We start from the raw sequence: 17,668 nt of genomic DNA, 5'->3' as shown, positions 1-17,668 counted from the left end.
TGCATGACTTATTATGGTTTAAAATATTCTAAAACACCAGAATATAATCAAAAAATTCTGGAAAAGTAACATTTTTGTCAATTTTGAAATTTCTGGCCGAGTGGTTAAGGTAGACACACCCTACGAATCTGACAACCGGGGTTCGACTCCACATACCCGCAAACTTTTTTTGCATACGTTATTATTGTTTGGAATGTCTTAAAATACCTTAATATCCAGAAAAATCCTTTAAAAACCATCAAAATTGGGCATTTTCATCAATTTTGAAAATCCTGGCCGAGTGGTTAAGGTAGACAGACACCACCTATGAATCTACCATCGAGGGTTCGATTCCACCTAGCGCCAAACCGTTTTTGCATATTTTATTATTGTTGAAAATGTCTTAAAATACCGTAATATCTAGAAAAATCCTTTAAAAATCGTCAAGATTTGGCATTTTCAACAATTTTGAAATTTCTGGCCGAGTGGTTAAGGTAGACACTGCCTACGAATCTGACAATGAGGGTTCGATTCCTCTAGACGACAAACTTTTTTTGCATCTTTTTAACATGATTTAATCACTTTATCCTAAATTCTAGATGCTAAATTCACCAAATTCGGAACTCAAAAGTTCAAAATCGAATCAAAAGTGGGGACTCTTGGCGTCTACTATGATTTCGTTAAATATAATCATCTCTCTCCTCCTTCGTCTATTTTCATGTCATCATCATCGTCTTCTTCTTCTTCTTCTTCTCCGTCGTCTTCTAGTCGGGGGGACCCTCATATTTGCATAATCGACAAGTTGACTGCTCCCGGTTTTTCTTTAGGCATGAAAGGCATCAACTACTTTGTGTTTTAGGATTAAATAATTATTTTTGGGAACATTTTCAACTTATTTCCTAAAATCCTAAATTCTGATAGTTTCGTGAGCCCCTCACGGAGAAGCACTTTTTGTCGAACTGAGAAAAACCAATTTTCCGTATAAATTTTATTTTCTTGGGGTGAAAAATCGTATGAAATTGCTTAAAACTATCTTAGAACCTTCCAAAAACTACAAAAGAACCATCAAAATAGATTATTTCCAAAAAAGTGGTGGCCGAGTGATTAAGGTAGACACCTACTACAAATCTAACGACCATGGTTCAATTCCACCTAGCGCCTAACTTTTTTTGCATTTCTTTATATGGCTTAAAATATTATAAAACACCGGAATATTACAGAAAAAGTATATTTTTTTACAATTTTCGTCAATTTTGAAATTTCTGGCCGAGTGGTTAAGGTAGACACCCCATCTAGGAATCTGACAACGAGGGTTCGATTCCACCTAGCGCCAAACTTTTTTTGCATGTTTTATTATGGTTTAGAATGTGTTAAAACCTCAAAAAATCATGAAGAATCGCAGAAAAACCTGGATTTTCATGAATATGATGTGAAAATGACGTTGGTGTCTTCCTGACCATCTGAAGCTCTACCTTGACTCCTTTTCTCACAATTTTTTATTTTTCTGCTCCTCCCGTCCCCGGTCCCCCATACCAACCTCCTCCAGGCCAATTTCTGGAGCAATTTAGCAGAAAAAAGTCGAAAGTAGACCTAGTAGACCCCTTCACACTTTTTATGGGGCGATTTGGGCGAAGGTAAGACCCGTTTCTTTTGCGCTCCACTTATTTCTATTGCACTTTTATACACACGGATTTTTTGGCGGTTTTTACCTTTTTTAGGAAACTTTTTTAGAATAAAAATTGAACTAAATTTTTTAGTATATACATTTTCTTTGCTATGTTTTTTCCATGTTTGTTGTCTCGAATTCTAGATTTTCTTTCAATTTTTCGCTTGTCAAGCTCTCCGGAGTCACAACAATTGTGTTGTTTTTGCTCTTTTGAGCTTGCAGCTAGTTTTTTGGACAAATGAAAAAAAAACAACAAAAATGTCTCAGATTTTTTTCCTGAATAAGTATTTTTGGAGTTTGGAGCACCAAATCATTCTCGAGCATTCTGAATCACTTTTGCATTCTAGCCCGGTCTTAGTGCATTCCTGAGAATTTTCAGACACTCCAAACCGATTTTCATTATTTTTAAGCGTCTGACGCAATCCCGATACCCTAGAAAAACTTCAATTTCCGTTTTGGCTCAAAAATTTCCTAATTTCATCTAATTTCCTCCTCCCCATCCGGTTTTATTATGCATTTCAAAGTACACCCCCCCCCCCTCTTCCTAAATTTTTTGTGCCCGTTTAGAATACAAATAAGGAAAAGAAGGGGGGTCTTCAAATTACTCCAAGACCTATTGTTCCTTGTTTCGAGGGATGAGAAGGCATGGAAAATAAATCGATTTTTTCCCGAATTTCATAATTTTTAGGGGTTTTAGCACATTCAAAACTCTAATGAAACATGCAAAAAAAAGTTCGGCGCTAGGTGGGCTCGAACCCTCGTTGTCAGATTCCTAGATGGGGTGTCTACCTTCACCACTCGGCCAGAAATCTCAAAATTGACGGAAATTGTCGAAAATTATATTTTTTCTGGATTTTTTTTGTAACATTTCGGGGTTTTAGAACATTTTAAACCATAATAAGGAATGCAAAAAAAGTTTGGCCGTAGGTGGAATAGAACCCTGGTCGTTAGACTCGTAGGGTGTGTCTACCTTAACCACTCGGCCACCACTTCCGGTTTTTTGGAAATAATCGATTCTGATGGTTTTTAGTGGTTTTTTTTTTCTTCTTACAGCTCAAAAATCTCCTCCTCACGTCATTTCCCCCTCCCCTCTCCCAAATAGGTGAATTGGACTTTTTTGCTCAATTTCATTCTCTCCACTAGTGTCCAATCTGCCAGAAATAATGTGATTGTGCTCTCTCCCTCTCTCTTTTCAACAACAGAAGCAACTTTGGCTCCGCCCACTTTTGTTTAATCATGAAGGGGGGTCTCTCTCTCCTAGCCAATCACATCACCACTTGCTTCACTTGAAGGAGGATCTTTTTTTTTGTCTGGGAGATGTCTAGAGTCTTTTTTGGGGGCTGGACGAGAAATAACAGTTCTGTAGGTGAAATTCAGAGCTTTTTGGCTTTAACATCTCAGAGTAAAACGATTTGGGTGTGGAAACCTGTTTAGAACCGTCTAGAAAGCTCGAAAAGGCTCAAAAACCCAAGAAAAATTGTTGAAATCGGATTTCCCGAAAGTGCTGGCCGCGTGGTTAAGGTATTGCGGAGGCCTCGAGGGTTCGATTCCACCTAACGCCAAACGTTTTTTGCATTTTTTTTATTATGATTTAAGTTGTTCTAAAACTCCGGAATATTACAAAAAAATCCCGAAAAATTATCATTTTCGACAATTTTCGCCAATTTTGAGATTCCTGGCCGAGTGGTTAAGGTAGACACCCCATCTAGGAATCTGACAACGAGGGTTCGATTCCACATAAGGACAAACTTGTTTTGTATGGTTAATTATTGTTTTAAATGTTTTAAAATATCTAAATATCTAGAAAAACCCTTCAAAAACTAACAAAATCGGCCATTTTCGTCGATTTCGAGATTTCTGGCCGAGTGGTTAAGGTAGACACACCCTATGAATCTACCATTGAGGGTTCGATTCCACCTAGCGCCAAACCTTTTTTGCACTTTTAATTATAGTTTTGATCGTCTTAAAACACCATAAAACACTTAAAAATTCCAAAAAATGCTGTAATTTCAGTCATTTTCAGCTATTTTTTTTGTCTTTTTCCTTTTTTTTAATCCATTTTTTTCAAAATTGCTCTTGTTCCATTTCCCCCATTATTTCTGTTCATTGTCCCCAGACCCCAACACCAATTTTCCAACTTCCCATGGCCCCCCTGGCCCCCGTTCCGGTTCTCTATTATATAACTATACACTTTATACAGAAAAGAGCACATTAAGTGCCTCTATTATAAATCTGATTGAGAACTATGAATAAGCCAGATCCCACGGTAATCAAAAATTCCAGAAAAGTCCGTTTACCCGATTTCAATAGGCTATTTTAATCCACTTTTAGTGCAGAATAAGTAGAAAATGACTCAAAATGCAATTTGGGTGTCAAACTCAATCAGGTGGGGTTTAATGGGGTAGTTAGCGGAGAGACCACTCAGTTTGCAACTAGACAGACTTGTCACGGGCCGGGCCGGGCCGGGCCAAAATCAGGAAAAATCTCGGCCCGGCCCGGCCCGCTCGGCCCGTTTTGAAACATTTTTTCAAAAAATTTTGTGTTTTTGAACTTTTTTTGGAAATTTTTTGAAATTTTTTTGAAAAAGGTATAGTTTTCGAATAAACATTTAAAATTGAATCAAATTGTGAATATGTATGATAATTTAAGCATTTTTACTCTTTTTTTCGAAAAATTTCAAAAAAAAATTGGTAAAAATGGGTACCCATTTTTGAATCCGGGCCGACCGGGCCGGGCCGGGCCGGAATTTCTCTTGGCGATCAAAAAATGACTTTAGGGTGTTGATAATGGCCTAAAATAGATGAGATAAGTTTGCAAAAAAAGTTTGGCGTTAGGTGGAATCGAACCCTGGTCGTTAGATTCGTAGGAGGTGTCTATCTTAGCCACTCGGCCAGGAATCTCAAAATTGATGAAAATGCCCAGTTTTGATGGTTTTTGAAGGATTTTTCGAGATATTAAGGTATTTTAAGACATTTTAAACAATAATAAAGTTTGCAAAAAAAGTTTGCGGGTATGTGGAGTCGAACCCCCGATGTCAGATTCGTAGGGAGTGTCTACCTGAACCACTCGGCCAGAAATCTCAAAATTGATGAAAATGCCCATTCTTGATGGTTTTTGAAGGATTTTTCCAGATAATTAGGTATTTTAAGACATTCCAAACAATAATACTGTATATTTCAATGAAAAATGGCGGGTTTCCTCAACCACTCGACTAGCACTTGCAAGAGTCTGGTTTTTTCTAGATTTTTAACTGGATTTTAAGATATTAACACTTTTCTACCACACCACGCCCACCAATAAATCACTTGTTACATAACCTACCGTACCCCATGTGCCAGCTCCTAACATTCTCTGCACACCCTCCTCCCCATCTCACACACTATTTCCATCCGGATATCCGATCTGACAATGATGTATCACCAATCACCTCATCTCAGCCCCCAACTACTATCCTTTCTTTTTCAATCAACCTGCCGCACATTACACCGTTCCCAAGGAGCACACTAGTGTCTCACTTCACCACTAATTCTTTTTCATCTTGCCGACAACAACAGGGCGGTGGGAAGGAATATGTAAAATTGTGGGATTTTTGAGGGATTTTCGAAAAATCCGAACCTTTGAATCTATTAAAAGTACAAAAATTCCTTTTAAGTAATTCCAAGGTCAGCAGGGTTGAGTATCTCTAATAGATCTACAAGGCCAAAATCCCAAAAATGACAAAAATGTTCAAAAATAGAGAATTTTCAGTGATTTTGCATCAGTTTTTGGGGTTTTGACACATTCTAAACTATAATAGGGCATGCAAAAAATGTTTGGCGTTAGGTGGAATTGAACCCTGGTCGTTAGATTCGTAGGATGTGTCTACCTTAACCACTCGGCCAGGAATTTCAAAATTGACGAAAACGCCCAATTTTTATAGTTTTTGAAGGATTTTTCTAGATATTAGGATATTTTAAGGCATTTCTAACAATTATAAAACATGCAAAAAAGTTTGCCGGTATGTGGGCTCGAACCCTCGATGTCAGAATCGTAGTAGGTGTCTACCTTAACCACTCGGCCATCACTGCAGGTTTTTTGGAAATAACCGATTTTGATGGTTTTTCAAAACTTATTAGATGATTTTAAGCAATTTTAAACATTTTTTCACTCCGAGGTACTCCTGATGCCCAAAACTCCACCCCTTCTATCCGCTTGTTCTTCTCGTTTTCTACCACATTTCGGAATTAGAAAAATTCCAAAAATTTCTCCAAATTCTCTTCTCCCATTAAGAGAACACATAATAAAGTGTGTCCCTCCCCACTTTTGAAACACATCCCCCCTTTTCCAACTTTTTTGACACCCCACATCCTCCCCCCCCCCTCTCCTATCCATACTAATCGCTCTTTTTCTTGGAGATACCCCTGGGAGATAGGCTCGTCCGGCGGAAGGAAGCTCCTAAACACACAATCATTGTCTTTTTCATCTTTTTAGGACCACGGGGAGGGGTGTATGTTTCATGTTGAGACTTGAGATGACTACAAGATCTTTTCAATGTGTCTAGATCTTTCCGGTCAAAAACTCGTTTTGGTTCCGCTAAGGGTTAAAAACGTATAAATTGCTAAAAACTATCTTAAAATCTTTGAAAAACCACAAAAAAAACCATCAAAATCCGATTAATTTCAAAAAAGTGGTGGCCGAGTGGTTAAGGTAGACAACCCCTATGAATCTGACAATGAGGGTTCGAGCCCACATAGTAGCAAACTTTTTCGTATTATTTATTATGGTTTGAAATATCCTAAACTACGGGAATATTACAGAAAAATCCCGAAAAAGTATCATTTTCGACACTTTTCGCCACTTTTGAGATTCCTGGCCGAGTTACTAAGGTAGACACTTTCTACAAATCTGACATCGAGAGTTCGGTTCCACATATCAGCAAACTTTTTTTGTATTCTTTATTATGGTTTTCAATGTCTTAAAATACCTTAATATATTAAAAAATCCTTCAAAAACCATCAAAATTGTGCATTTTCATCAATTTTGAGATTTCTGGCCGAGTGGCTAAGGTAGACACCTCCTACGAATCTGACATCGATGGTTCGTGCCCACATAGTAACAAATTGTTTTTGCATTCTTTATTATGGTTTTAAAGGTCTGAAAAAATGCAAAATCACTAAAAAATCTCCAATTTTGGACCACTACGCGTCAAACCACTTACACATCCGTCCCGAATTGTTTATAAGTGTAAAGACTAACACATTGCTCATCTCATCTCCTCTCTATACATTAATCGGATAAATGCACATCCCCCCCTCTATATCCAAGCGGAGGTCATAAGTGACACCTGGCTCATTGAGCATCTCTATGAAAACCTTTTAGCACCTCCTTCCGTCTCGTCTTAGATTTCGTTTCATCCCATACACCCTTTACTCCCCGACAATTCATCTCACTTTATCACCTACCCCCCGACAACGATGTTTTATTGCTTTGCGTTTCTGTTTAAGTGATTGTTGGTTGGTTAGTAAGGATCTTAGATCCTTTCTCACGGAAAATTCGAAAATCTAGTCATTTTTCATAGAAATTGTATGCTCTAGGAGTGAAAATACGTATAAAATCGCTGAAAACTAACTTATAACCTTCAAAACTCACCAAAAAACCATCAAAATCGGTTATTTCCAAAAAACCTGAAGTGGTGGCCGAGTGGTTAAGGTAGACACCTCCTACAAATTTAACATCGAGGGTTCAATTCCACCTAACGCCAAACTTTTTTGCATTTTTTGATATGGTTTAAAATATTATAAAACACAGGAATATCACAAAAAAATCCCGAAAAAGTATCATTTTTGACAGTTTTCTCCAATTTTGAGATTCCAGGCCGAGTGATTAAGGTAGACACACCCTACGAATCTACCATCGAGGGTTCGATTCCACCTACCGTCAAACTTTTTTTGCATGCTTTTTATTTATTTGTTAGCTTGTTAGGTAGCTGGAAAACTTATTTTTACCGCGTTTTCCGACTTTTATTCCAATTTCCGAATCTCCGTTCCTTTTTTCTCTCCGTTTCTTCATCAAAACTCTCCAGATGCTCCAATGATCATCCGACTTGTCACCATACTGATGACGTCACTCTTGACGCCGTCCTGGGCTGTAAACCCGTCAAAAATATCGAATTTCGATGAGAGTTTCGGGCGAATTTCAGGTGGTATGTCTTGGAACATAAATCATGACAAGCTAATAGGTTACACAGGGGACTGCACCCGGATAATGAAGAGGGTCTCATTAAATTAAAGTGATTTGTTGCTCAAAGAAAATTTGAAAATCGAGGACCAGAAACAACTTGAAAACATAAAATTTGTTTTTAAGAAAAAAGAATTTTCTATAATTCCAGGCGCCGGTCCACTCCCAAGACAAGTCGAATGCTACTCATGCATGTCACTCTCCTATCAAACCAGTTGGAAGTATCTCCAAGCCACTTATATTTATCCGAAAGTGAGTTTTTTTTTGAATTTAGAAAAAATTCTCTTGATTTCGAGAATATTCCATTTTTGAGACCCAAAATCAAAGACTTGAGTGTTCAGAGTATTTTTCCTAAGTAGATCACAAAATATCCTTTATTCTAAGCTAAATCCTGGCTAAAATGGACCAAAATTCATCGAGTTACAGATTTTCGAAAAGTTTCGAAAATTTTCGAAAATCAGATTTCCAATAATTCTACTTTATCTCAGTCATTTTCGTGGCAAGACCCATGAAATTGATATTTTTGAAATCAGCATGACAAGACGCGTCGAATGAGTATAATCATGACATACTCTAAAATTTTCTAAAATATTGACTTCTGGGACCCAAAATTCTGAAATTTGCAGATTTTTCAAACCTAGTCATGATTATATTCATGTGAAAGCGCTTAACTTGCTGATTCTAAAAATATAGGTTCCATTGGTCTTGACACGAAATTCAGTGAGATACGGTAGTTTTTGTGAAGTTTGATTTTCGAATATTTTCGAAAATTTTCGAAACTCCATAACTCACTAATTTTTAAACATGTTCGGTTGACTTTTTGCCTAAAATTACCGTAATTGTCTTGACTATGCCTCACTCATCTTTTTTTTTAATTTTTACCGGATGCACAGACACACAGACAGACAAAATTAGAGAACTATAACTCTCACCATTTCCAACCGATTTCAATGATTTCTAGCTCAATTTTTTTGTAATTTTTTATTTTATTTCGTTGTGTCATTTTCCTTTTTTCCAGGTATTCACAGACCGATGTCGAGATCCAAACAGTGAGCGTGGCATGCCGACAGTGATGTGCAGCAGTGTGTGCGTGTCGTTGATGGAACCGGATGTGGAAGCAGGTGAGTTCTGCTTCAGAATCTAAAATATTCCAAAAATTGCTTCCAGGAGTGTTCATCGGCTTCAAACACATACGTGGATGTCTGGACAGGGTGTTGAGGCATGGTTTCAATCAGTCAGCGTTAAGGACACACCGGTTTCATCAGAATGTAAGCATTTTTTGAAAATTTACCATGGAAAATAAGTGAGTGGCCTAGGTTTTGAGATGTGTTGGTTTTCTAGGTCATCAAAATAGCCACAACGCCGACATTAAAAAAACGTGAAATGAAGTCTGACCAGAACAAGATTAGCTGTCTGTCTGTGCGCCGGTGTGACCGACATTTCGAAGTAATCTTGGCATAACTATGTTTTTCTGAAAGCCTATGTCTTGCTAGTTTCAAAAATATAAATTTCAAAGTTTTAGGCTAAAAACTGACCGAGTTACACTAGTTTGAAAATTATGGGTTTTTGAGTTGCAGTGAAAATTATGTTTGCCTGCCTGTGCGTCGGTGTGTCCGGAATTTTTGACAAACCAGGACTTGATAATATTTTTCTGAAATTCCGTATTTACCCAGTTTAAAAACATCAAATTTATATAATTTTGGCTAAAAACTAACCGAGTTACAGTAGTTTGAAATTATGGTTATTTTTTGAGTTCTAGTGAAAATGATGTTTGTCGGTCTGTGCGTCAGTGTGTCCGACATTTTTGAACAATCTTGTCATAGTTTTATTTTTCTAAAAGCCCATGTCTTGCTGATTTCAAAAAACTACATTTCCAAGTTTTAGGTTAAAAACTGACCGAGTTACAGTAGTTTGAAAACTAGAATTTTTGAAAATTTTTCATTTTTCATTTTTCATAATTCTTTGATTTTTTACATTTCTATACCAATTTTTTGTGAATTTTTCAAATTTTTTGTCTAAATATTATATTTTCCCATTTCCAGAACCACTGCCGAACCCTCTCCCGTTCCGCCTTATTCAATCCAGCGAGGACCACTGACCCACCTGCTTTAGGAGATGTTCAATTGTGTTCCTGTTATGGAGATCGCTGTAACTACAGTACCCCATTGATGACGTCATCATTGCTTCTGGTGATTTTATTGATTTTTGTACATTGGGTTAACAATAATTGAAAAAAATTTGAGTTTTTTTTGTTAAATTCAAAATTTTTAACTTTTTTACCAAACTTTTCCCAATTTCTTTCACCTTATTGATTTTTTTCCCTTTTTTCAATTTTTTAATAATTGATTGATCTCATCACTTTCCCCTTTCCCGAATTAGAAGAATTGTACGCTTGTTGGATATGAAATACACGGGTTTTGTGATTTTTCGAAAAAAAAATTTTTTCTGAAAATGCTGAAAATTTTTTATTGTATTATGTTTTTTTATTTACAAAAAGTATTAAAAATAAATGAATTCATTGCTTGTGCTCAGCTGGAACGGTGGCGTCGTGTTGTTGAGGTTGGTTGGGTGGTTGTTGGGGAATGTTGTCTGGAAAAATTAATTTTTGGTATTCTTTGTATCAAAAAACCAAAATTGAAAAAATAAATTATTCTCACCTGAAGTGGTCTTTGACTTCTTCCAATCCTGAACCCTCCGTCCTCGTCCCGCTCCAATCATATTCGAGCCATGGACGTGTTCAGGAACATTTCGTTGGGTTGGAACGGTGCCGTTGTCGCTGGAAATATATGTAGGACATTTGGCAAGAAAACAACTCTAGAAAAATGAGGAATATTTGGAAAATTTATACTGGTGAACTTTCTTCTAGGGTAATTGGCGTAACATGACCTAGAATTTTTTGGTTGCAAAAGTTAGGCCACTGGCACAAAACTTGGTCAGTTCATTCTACGAGTTCTCCTGTGCTCAAAAATGTCTTTAGAACTGAAATTGATAAGTTTCCAGCCGAGTTATGGAGGTTTCACGTTAGTGGCCTAGAAAACCAAACAAGGCCACCTACTTCAAACGCTTGTAACTTTGCTCAATCTCAATATTTTTTGAATCTACAAAATGCACCATATTCCTCACATTTTCAGCTACATTTTCTATATGAAAACCCTCTCCTCAATTTGGTTTTCTAGGTCACCACCTTCAAACGCATATAAATTATTCAAAATTTGAAATTTGAGGGTTTGAGAAAAAAAAAACATTTCGACATTTTTTTATTTTCACAATTTTTCTCATTTGAAAAGTATAAAAACTCACTCCATATTGTTCAAAGATACTCCTTGTACAATTGTCAGAATTGTCAAGAATGAGAATGCGATAAGGAAAATGTGGAAAAATTTCATGAGGCGTCGAGAAGAATCGATGTGGGAAAGGAGGGGAGTGTCAGATGATAAGGAATGACTAATGTTTATTTTCTCGTCGCCTCTAGTGTTCACAGTTCAAATAAACAAACAGGCTCTATGGAGCGCGTTTGCTGGGGGGGAGAGAGTGTGGGGAGGGGAGAGACGCAGAGAAAAGGGGAGGAGGGTGGTTTTGCATCAGAAAATTGAAAGTTTTGAAAGTTTTGAAACACATGCCACTTTGACGGTCTGTATCTCCCTATGTTAGAGTCGTAAAGAAAAATGGTCCACTACAAAAATAAACAGCTAGTCTTGTTCTATAAAACCCAATAAAGACTAAAATAAAATTCATGTTTTCAGCAAAGTTACAATCTTTTGAATTTTGCCGTTTTTCCAAAAAAATGTTTTAAAAAAAAGTTTTTAACATTTCGCCATTCTACCAAAAATGAATTTTGTATTTTAAATTTTTCTTACGTATGTAGATCAAACCTGAGCCTTTATTTTTGTAGTTGACAACTTTTTTGTCCGGGTGATCCCTGGGGAGATACAACGCCTAGAACGGGGGAAGGTCACACAACTAGCATCCAGACTTCTACTGCCCGTATCTTTTTTGGGACCGCTGGTACAAAACAATGATCAAAAACAAAAATGGAGCCCTAGTCTTGTTCTATATACTCCCAAAATTTTGAATCTTAAAAATTATTTTTCACGTTATGGGACTGTTTTGAAGACCACTTCAAGCAAAAACAATTATATGTTACTGTACCGCTACACTAACACTGTTAAAGATTGTAAAAACTTTATTTTTCAATAATCACCCAAAGAATCAATAAAATCCGCAGGTATTTTGAAAACAATTTTATATGGTCAGGTAGCTAAAGTCATGCGAATTCTGAATCACTTTTTAGATTTTGAGTAGAGCTAAAATGGGCGGAGTTACAGAGCTTCAAAAATCAAGATTTCACCAAAAAAATGGAAATTTTTCGGAAATTAGTGATAGGACATCGTTATATATGATTGGATAGCTAAAGTTATGATGTTTTCGAAAAAGTTGATAGTTTTAATCTCAGATCAAAATGAGCCGAGTTACAGAGCCTTGTATCTTAGTTAATTTTTGTTCAATCTGGTTGCATTTTTGAAAATGCTTTCTTTTTATATAAAATTCTCAACAAAAAAAACGAAAAAATTGAGGAAATCTTGATAATTTATTAATAACTAAAAACCCGTATAACTCAAAATAACTGAATGAATTCAAATATACAAAAAATATCAAAAAATCCATCAAAATATCAAAAAATCAATACTTTGCATACTTCCTCTGATTCTTCGGTTGCAACTGGAATGGTAGATCATGATCCCGGAGGGTATCCCGAGTTAGACGGTCCCGATGTCTTCGGCCACGAGACGGTTGCTCCACGTAGATCTGAAAATGACTTGGATTACTGTAGATGGGTTACTGTAGCTTACGATTTTGATCTCTTTTTTCCGCATGAACACAAAGTAAAGTGAGAAGCAGATTGCAAATAATTGGCAGAGAACAACAGCGAAGAATACAATAAGGGTGACGGAGAAACCGATTCGAAGGGCGACCATTATTCTGGAATTTTGTATTTTTTTATAAAGATTTTTTTCAAAGTGGTCTGGGGTACTGTAGCGATGTCGTATGTCATGAAAAATATTTTAAAAAATTGTTGAAAATCATTAAGATTTAGTGAAAATGCATGAAAATGACCATGAATGATTTTTTGACATCTTTGGTCATTCTTGTGCATTTTGGACATTACACCATTTTTCGGCACCCAGAACTGTGTGATATTCAGTAAAGAGCATTTCGAGCATTTTGAGAACTTATAAATTGAGAAATGAGCCCAAATGACTCCAAAATGCACCAAAATGCACAAAATTCCAAAATCATTCAAAACATGTCATGACTATATTCATTCGAACCGTCTTGTTTTGCTGATACCAAAAATATAAATTTCACGGGTCCCACCACGAAAATTACTGAGATACGGTAGATTTTGTGAACTTTCGATTTTTTGGATTTTTCGAAATTTTCAAAACCTTCTAACTTTTTACATTTTCAACCAATTTTTATGATTTCTGGCTCAAAATGTTTGATTTTTTCATTTCAGTCTGAAAAAATGAAAAAAAAAACACCTTTTTTTCTCAAAACCTTACCTAAAATGACACCCATCACATCGAATATCACAACTTCTTGGAATATCCTGTCGAAACATTCGAAAGTCAGAACACCCCGCATTTCCACAACACCGGAATGTAGTTTGTAGTTTGTCTAGGGCCTCCTGAACGACGCCCGGGCCCATATAATAGTGTTGGACCATGTAGTTCAGCGCGTCCGAGAGTTCCACGTCGAGCTGGAAAGTTCTTACTGTAAGGGGGTACTGTAAAGGGTACTGTAACCGTGCGCACTGTTTAGGACCGTCTGGAAAACTCAAAAAACTCGAAAAACTAATAAAAAATCGATAGTTTTCGAAATCGATAATTTTTCACTTTTGCGAAAGTGGTGGCCGAGTGGTTAAGGTAGACAATTCCTTATGAATCTGACCATTGAGGGTTCGATTCCGGCTAGTGGCAAATCTTTTTTGCAAGCTTGATTATTGTTTAAAATGTCTTAGAATAGCTTATTACTGTTCAATAACTATCAGATGGGCAAGGGGGAAGAGGGGACCGCCCGTACAAAAAAGTGGCCAACTGCAAAAATAAAGATCTGGTCTTGTTCTATAAGATACAAAAAAGATAGTTGAAAAATATTTATTTCAGAAAAGTTACAAAGTTTTGAATTTTTTTATTTTTTTAAATTGTTTTGATTTTTTGAAAAATTTTCGGCTCTTTATGATTTAACGGGGGTTTTAAGAATAGACGGGGGTTTAAAAAATAAACGGGGGTTTTGAGAATAAACGGGGGTTTTTGACAAGTTCTATTTACTTATACTAAACAAGCCCCAAAATGGTCAGAAATGACTACAGTCCCTCCAGTATACATTTTTTCATAGGCTTTTCCAATTTTTTTTGGTTTTTTTTTGTTTTTTCTGCATTTTCTCATTTCACTATTTTGTACGTCGCATTGTTCTTTTATTATAGAATTGTAATGATTGTCCTCCTTCTTCTTTTGCTCTACAATTCTGCTGCATCATCTCCGTTCGGGTTCATCGTACACCCCACTCCAGACTTGGGTCTGCTTATTCAAGCAACCCACAAACCCAGTAACACTTCTGTTGATCTAGACAATGAGAATTACATCATGACTCTGATGGACTACTCAGATCCCGAAGATCCATTGTCGAGACTAATTGCGGAAGTATGACAAATGTGGAATATCCAAAATCTTGGAGCAATATCTTCAAAGCTAGAAGAAACTTTCAAAAAGGAACAGCGTGATCTGTTGAATGAATTCAATAAAAATGCGAAATATAACGAGGATGGAGAGTTTGAAGTTGCACTACTACTAAACGGCAACGAAGCCAGACTAGCCAATAACTATGAGATTGCTATCAAGCGACTCCTCCATCTAATTGTGACTTTTAAAAAAAAGGCACCAATCTTCTACAGCAATACAATGATATCGTCCAAGAACAACTTGCGAAAGGTATCATTTCCAAAGTAGCCCCACAGATGATGGAGGAGGAGAGCAAACGAGGACAAGTGGTCTACAACATCCCTCACAGAGGAGTTGTAAAACTATCACCAATGACCACGAAACTCCGCATTGTAGCCCCGGTGGCCCCGAGTCCTTCCTAAGCCTAGGTAAAAAGGGGTGATTCTGTATTCTGTTTTTGCAGAACAATCTCGTGAAAAAAGTTATTTGGGTTTTTGTAGCTTTTTAGTGCAAAAATGAGCATTTTCAAGACTCCGAAAAATTACTTTTTTTCTCATTTTTTTCAAAATTTTTTGTGCTGTACGTGTATTTCCAAAAGTGTAGATCGTATTGCTTGTGTTGGAACTTTCGAAAATTTTCAAACAAATTTTTTGTAGATGCTCCATTTTTGAAAATTCTCTTCGGGATCTGAGTAGTCCATAAGAGTCATGATGTAATTCTCATTGTCTAGATCAACAGAAGTGTTACTGGGTTTGTGGGTTGCTTGAATAAGCAGACCCAAGTCTGGAGTGGGGTGTACGATGAACCCGAACGGAGATGATGCAGCAGAATTGTGAAAAAACAAAAAAAACCAAAAAAAATTGGAAAAGCCTATGAAAAAATGTATACTGGAGGGACTGTAGTCATTTCTGACCATTTTGGGGCTTGTTTAGTATAAGTAAATAGAACTTGTCGAAAACCCCCGTTTATTCTCAAAACCCCCGTCTATTCTCAAAACCCCCGTCTATTCTTAAAACCCCCGTTAAATCATAAAGAGCCAAATTTTCTAACTAGTATAACTTTGTGAGTTTTGAAAGTTTTAAGATGAAAACAAATTTAAAATATGCAGAATTTTATGATCTACAACTTTGTAATTAATAATTTTTGGATCCAACGTTTAGTTGACTCAGTAACTGCGCTCTAATGAAAAGATTTCAAGATTTCAGCTTCAACATTTCAAACGATTATAACTTTGTCAGTTTTAAACATTTTTTACTGATTTTTAACTTAAAGTACGCAGAATTTTATGATCTACAACTTTGTTATATATCATTTCTAGATCCGACTTTTAGTTAACTCAGTAAATGTGCTCTAATTAAAAGATTTCAAAATTTTAGGTTGAAAACTTCGAACTGTAGTAACTTTGCCAGTTTTCAACATTTTTTAACGATTTTTAGCTCAAAATACGCAGAATTTTATGATCTACAATTTCACGCTATTCATTTTTCAAAATCATCTGAGTTACTGTACTCACCCCATCCTTCTTATACAACAAATAGATTCCACAACTGAGTGTCGCCACCATCAGCAAAAACACGACCATCGAGTAGATCACAAGGAACAGTCGTGATCTACCAGTGATACCGCAACAACCTGCACATCATGGGGTACTGTAGGGTTACTGTAGGGTTACTGTACTTACCTAGCATGGCAACAACTATCATAACAGCACCCATTATGATGATAATATATGAAAATGCGAATAACGTGGGCGCCTCCCAAAACGCGTCTTCCACGGCTTGACGGTATCTGTATAGAAGTTAGGGTTACTGTAGCTTATGGTACTTATTTTGAAAACTACAGTAATCCTACAGTAATCCCCAGTACCTTTCACTTATAAAATTTCTGAATCGACTATCCGTCCTCAGCCAGATTCCCATTGCTAACAGTAGACCTCCGACTATCATAAAAACGATATTGGCTGTGAAAATGCCATATTTCGCCCATGTTCCACACCCCGCACGGTCTGCGTATTCGGAATCGGTGACGCTGAAAATTTTTTGAAATTTTGAAAAAAAAAGTTTTTTTGGAAGTTATTTTTTTATTGAAAAATTTTCAAACTAGTATAACTTTGTCAGTTTTCAACATTTTTTACTAATTTTTAGCTCAAAATACGCAGAACTTTATGATCTACAACTTTTCTGTTGACCACCTTTTGATCAGACTGTTATTGGGGTCAGTAAACGCGCTCTAATGATAACCTTCGAAAAATTTCAGCTCCAAAATTTGAAACGGTTGTAACTTTGCAAGTTTCAAAGGGTTTTGGATGAAATTAAGTTAGAAAGACGCAGAATTTAATGATCTACAATTTCTCTGTTGACCACGTTTTGATCAGACTGATCTTTGAGTCAGTAAATACGCTCTAATGATAAAAATCAAAAAATTTCAGCTCAAAAACTTCAGACATCTGTAACTCCCTCAGATTTTAATATTTTTACTGATATTTAGCCCAAAATACGCAGAATTTTATGATCTACAACTTTGTAATTGATCATTTTTGGATCCAATTGTTATTTGTGTCAGTAAATGCGCTCTAATGACAACATTAAGAAAATTTCAGCTTGAAAACTTCAGACATTTGTAATTCTGTCTATTTTCAACACTTTTTACTGGTTTTTAGCTTAAAATACGCAGAATTTTATGATCTACAATATGGTTGCTCAGTAAACGCGCTCAATTTCCAATTTCTGGCATAAAATCCCCAAATCTCACTTCGTATCCGTCGTATACGTATACATATCACTCGACGCCCCACCACCACTTCTCGACGACCGTCCATTATGATACGACGGCGGGGGTACCGGTGAGTACACCCGTCTCGGATTGTCTCTATATGCCATTGTAAAATGGGGAATCTAGGCTAAAAATTGGGAAAAATTGGAAAATAAGAATAAGAAAATCAATAAACATGCATATGACTCAGAGAAACGTTACGATGTGTTGTGTGTGCGTATGCAAATAGATAGCATTCACCTGGCTTGTTTGCTTTGTGGGGGCGGCGGGGCGGAAATTTTATACCTAGGTGGCCTAACTTTTCCAAAAAGGG

The 17,668-nt window shown here is 36.5% G+C and overlaps 3 protein-coding genes across 3 annotated transcripts; 1 reads left to right on the top strand and 2 right to left on the bottom strand.

Moving 5' to 3' along the window:
- Positions 1-7,714: 7,714 nt before the first annotated feature.
- GCK72_021564 (uncharacterized protein) lies at positions 7,715-10,092 on the top strand (the record flags this gene model as incomplete). The annotated part of the gene is made up of 5 exons (XM_053734355.1): positions 7,715-7,826; positions 8,013-8,113; positions 8,880-8,982; positions 9,029-9,129; positions 9,904-10,092. The coding sequence occupies 5 exons, from the start codon at positions 7,715-7,717 to the stop codon at positions 10,090-10,092; spliced, it is 606 nt and encodes a 201-aa protein (XP_053583268.1).
- Positions 10,093-10,376: 284 nt separating this feature from the next.
- GCK72_021563 (uncharacterized protein) lies at positions 10,377-11,247 on the bottom strand (the record flags this gene model as incomplete). Its single annotated transcript, XM_053734354.1, has 3 exons — positions 10,377-10,450; positions 10,519-10,637; positions 11,162-11,247. 3 exons carry the CDS (start codon positions 11,245-11,247, stop codon positions 10,377-10,379), a joined length of 279 nt encoding a protein of 92 aa, XP_053583267.1.
- Positions 11,248-12,541: 1,294 nt separating this feature from the next.
- Positions 12,542-17,462, bottom strand: GCK72_021562 (uncharacterized protein; the record flags this gene model as incomplete). Its single annotated transcript, XM_053734353.1, has 7 exons — positions 12,542-12,667; positions 12,712-12,841; positions 13,426-13,622; positions 16,097-16,215; positions 16,265-16,371; positions 16,450-16,611; positions 17,335-17,462. The coding sequence occupies 7 exons, from the start codon at positions 17,460-17,462 to the stop codon at positions 12,542-12,544; spliced, it is 969 nt and encodes a 322-aa protein (XP_053583266.1).
- Positions 17,463-17,668: the final 206 nt, after the last annotated feature.

Source organism: Caenorhabditis remanei, chromosome V (assembly GCF_010183535.1).
Source record: "Caenorhabditis remanei strain PX506 chromosome V, whole genome shotgun sequence".
Taxonomy (NCBI): domain Eukaryota; kingdom Metazoa; phylum Nematoda; class Chromadorea; order Rhabditida; family Rhabditidae; genus Caenorhabditis; species Caenorhabditis remanei.
This window is presented reverse-complemented; position numbering and strand designations above follow the sequence as displayed.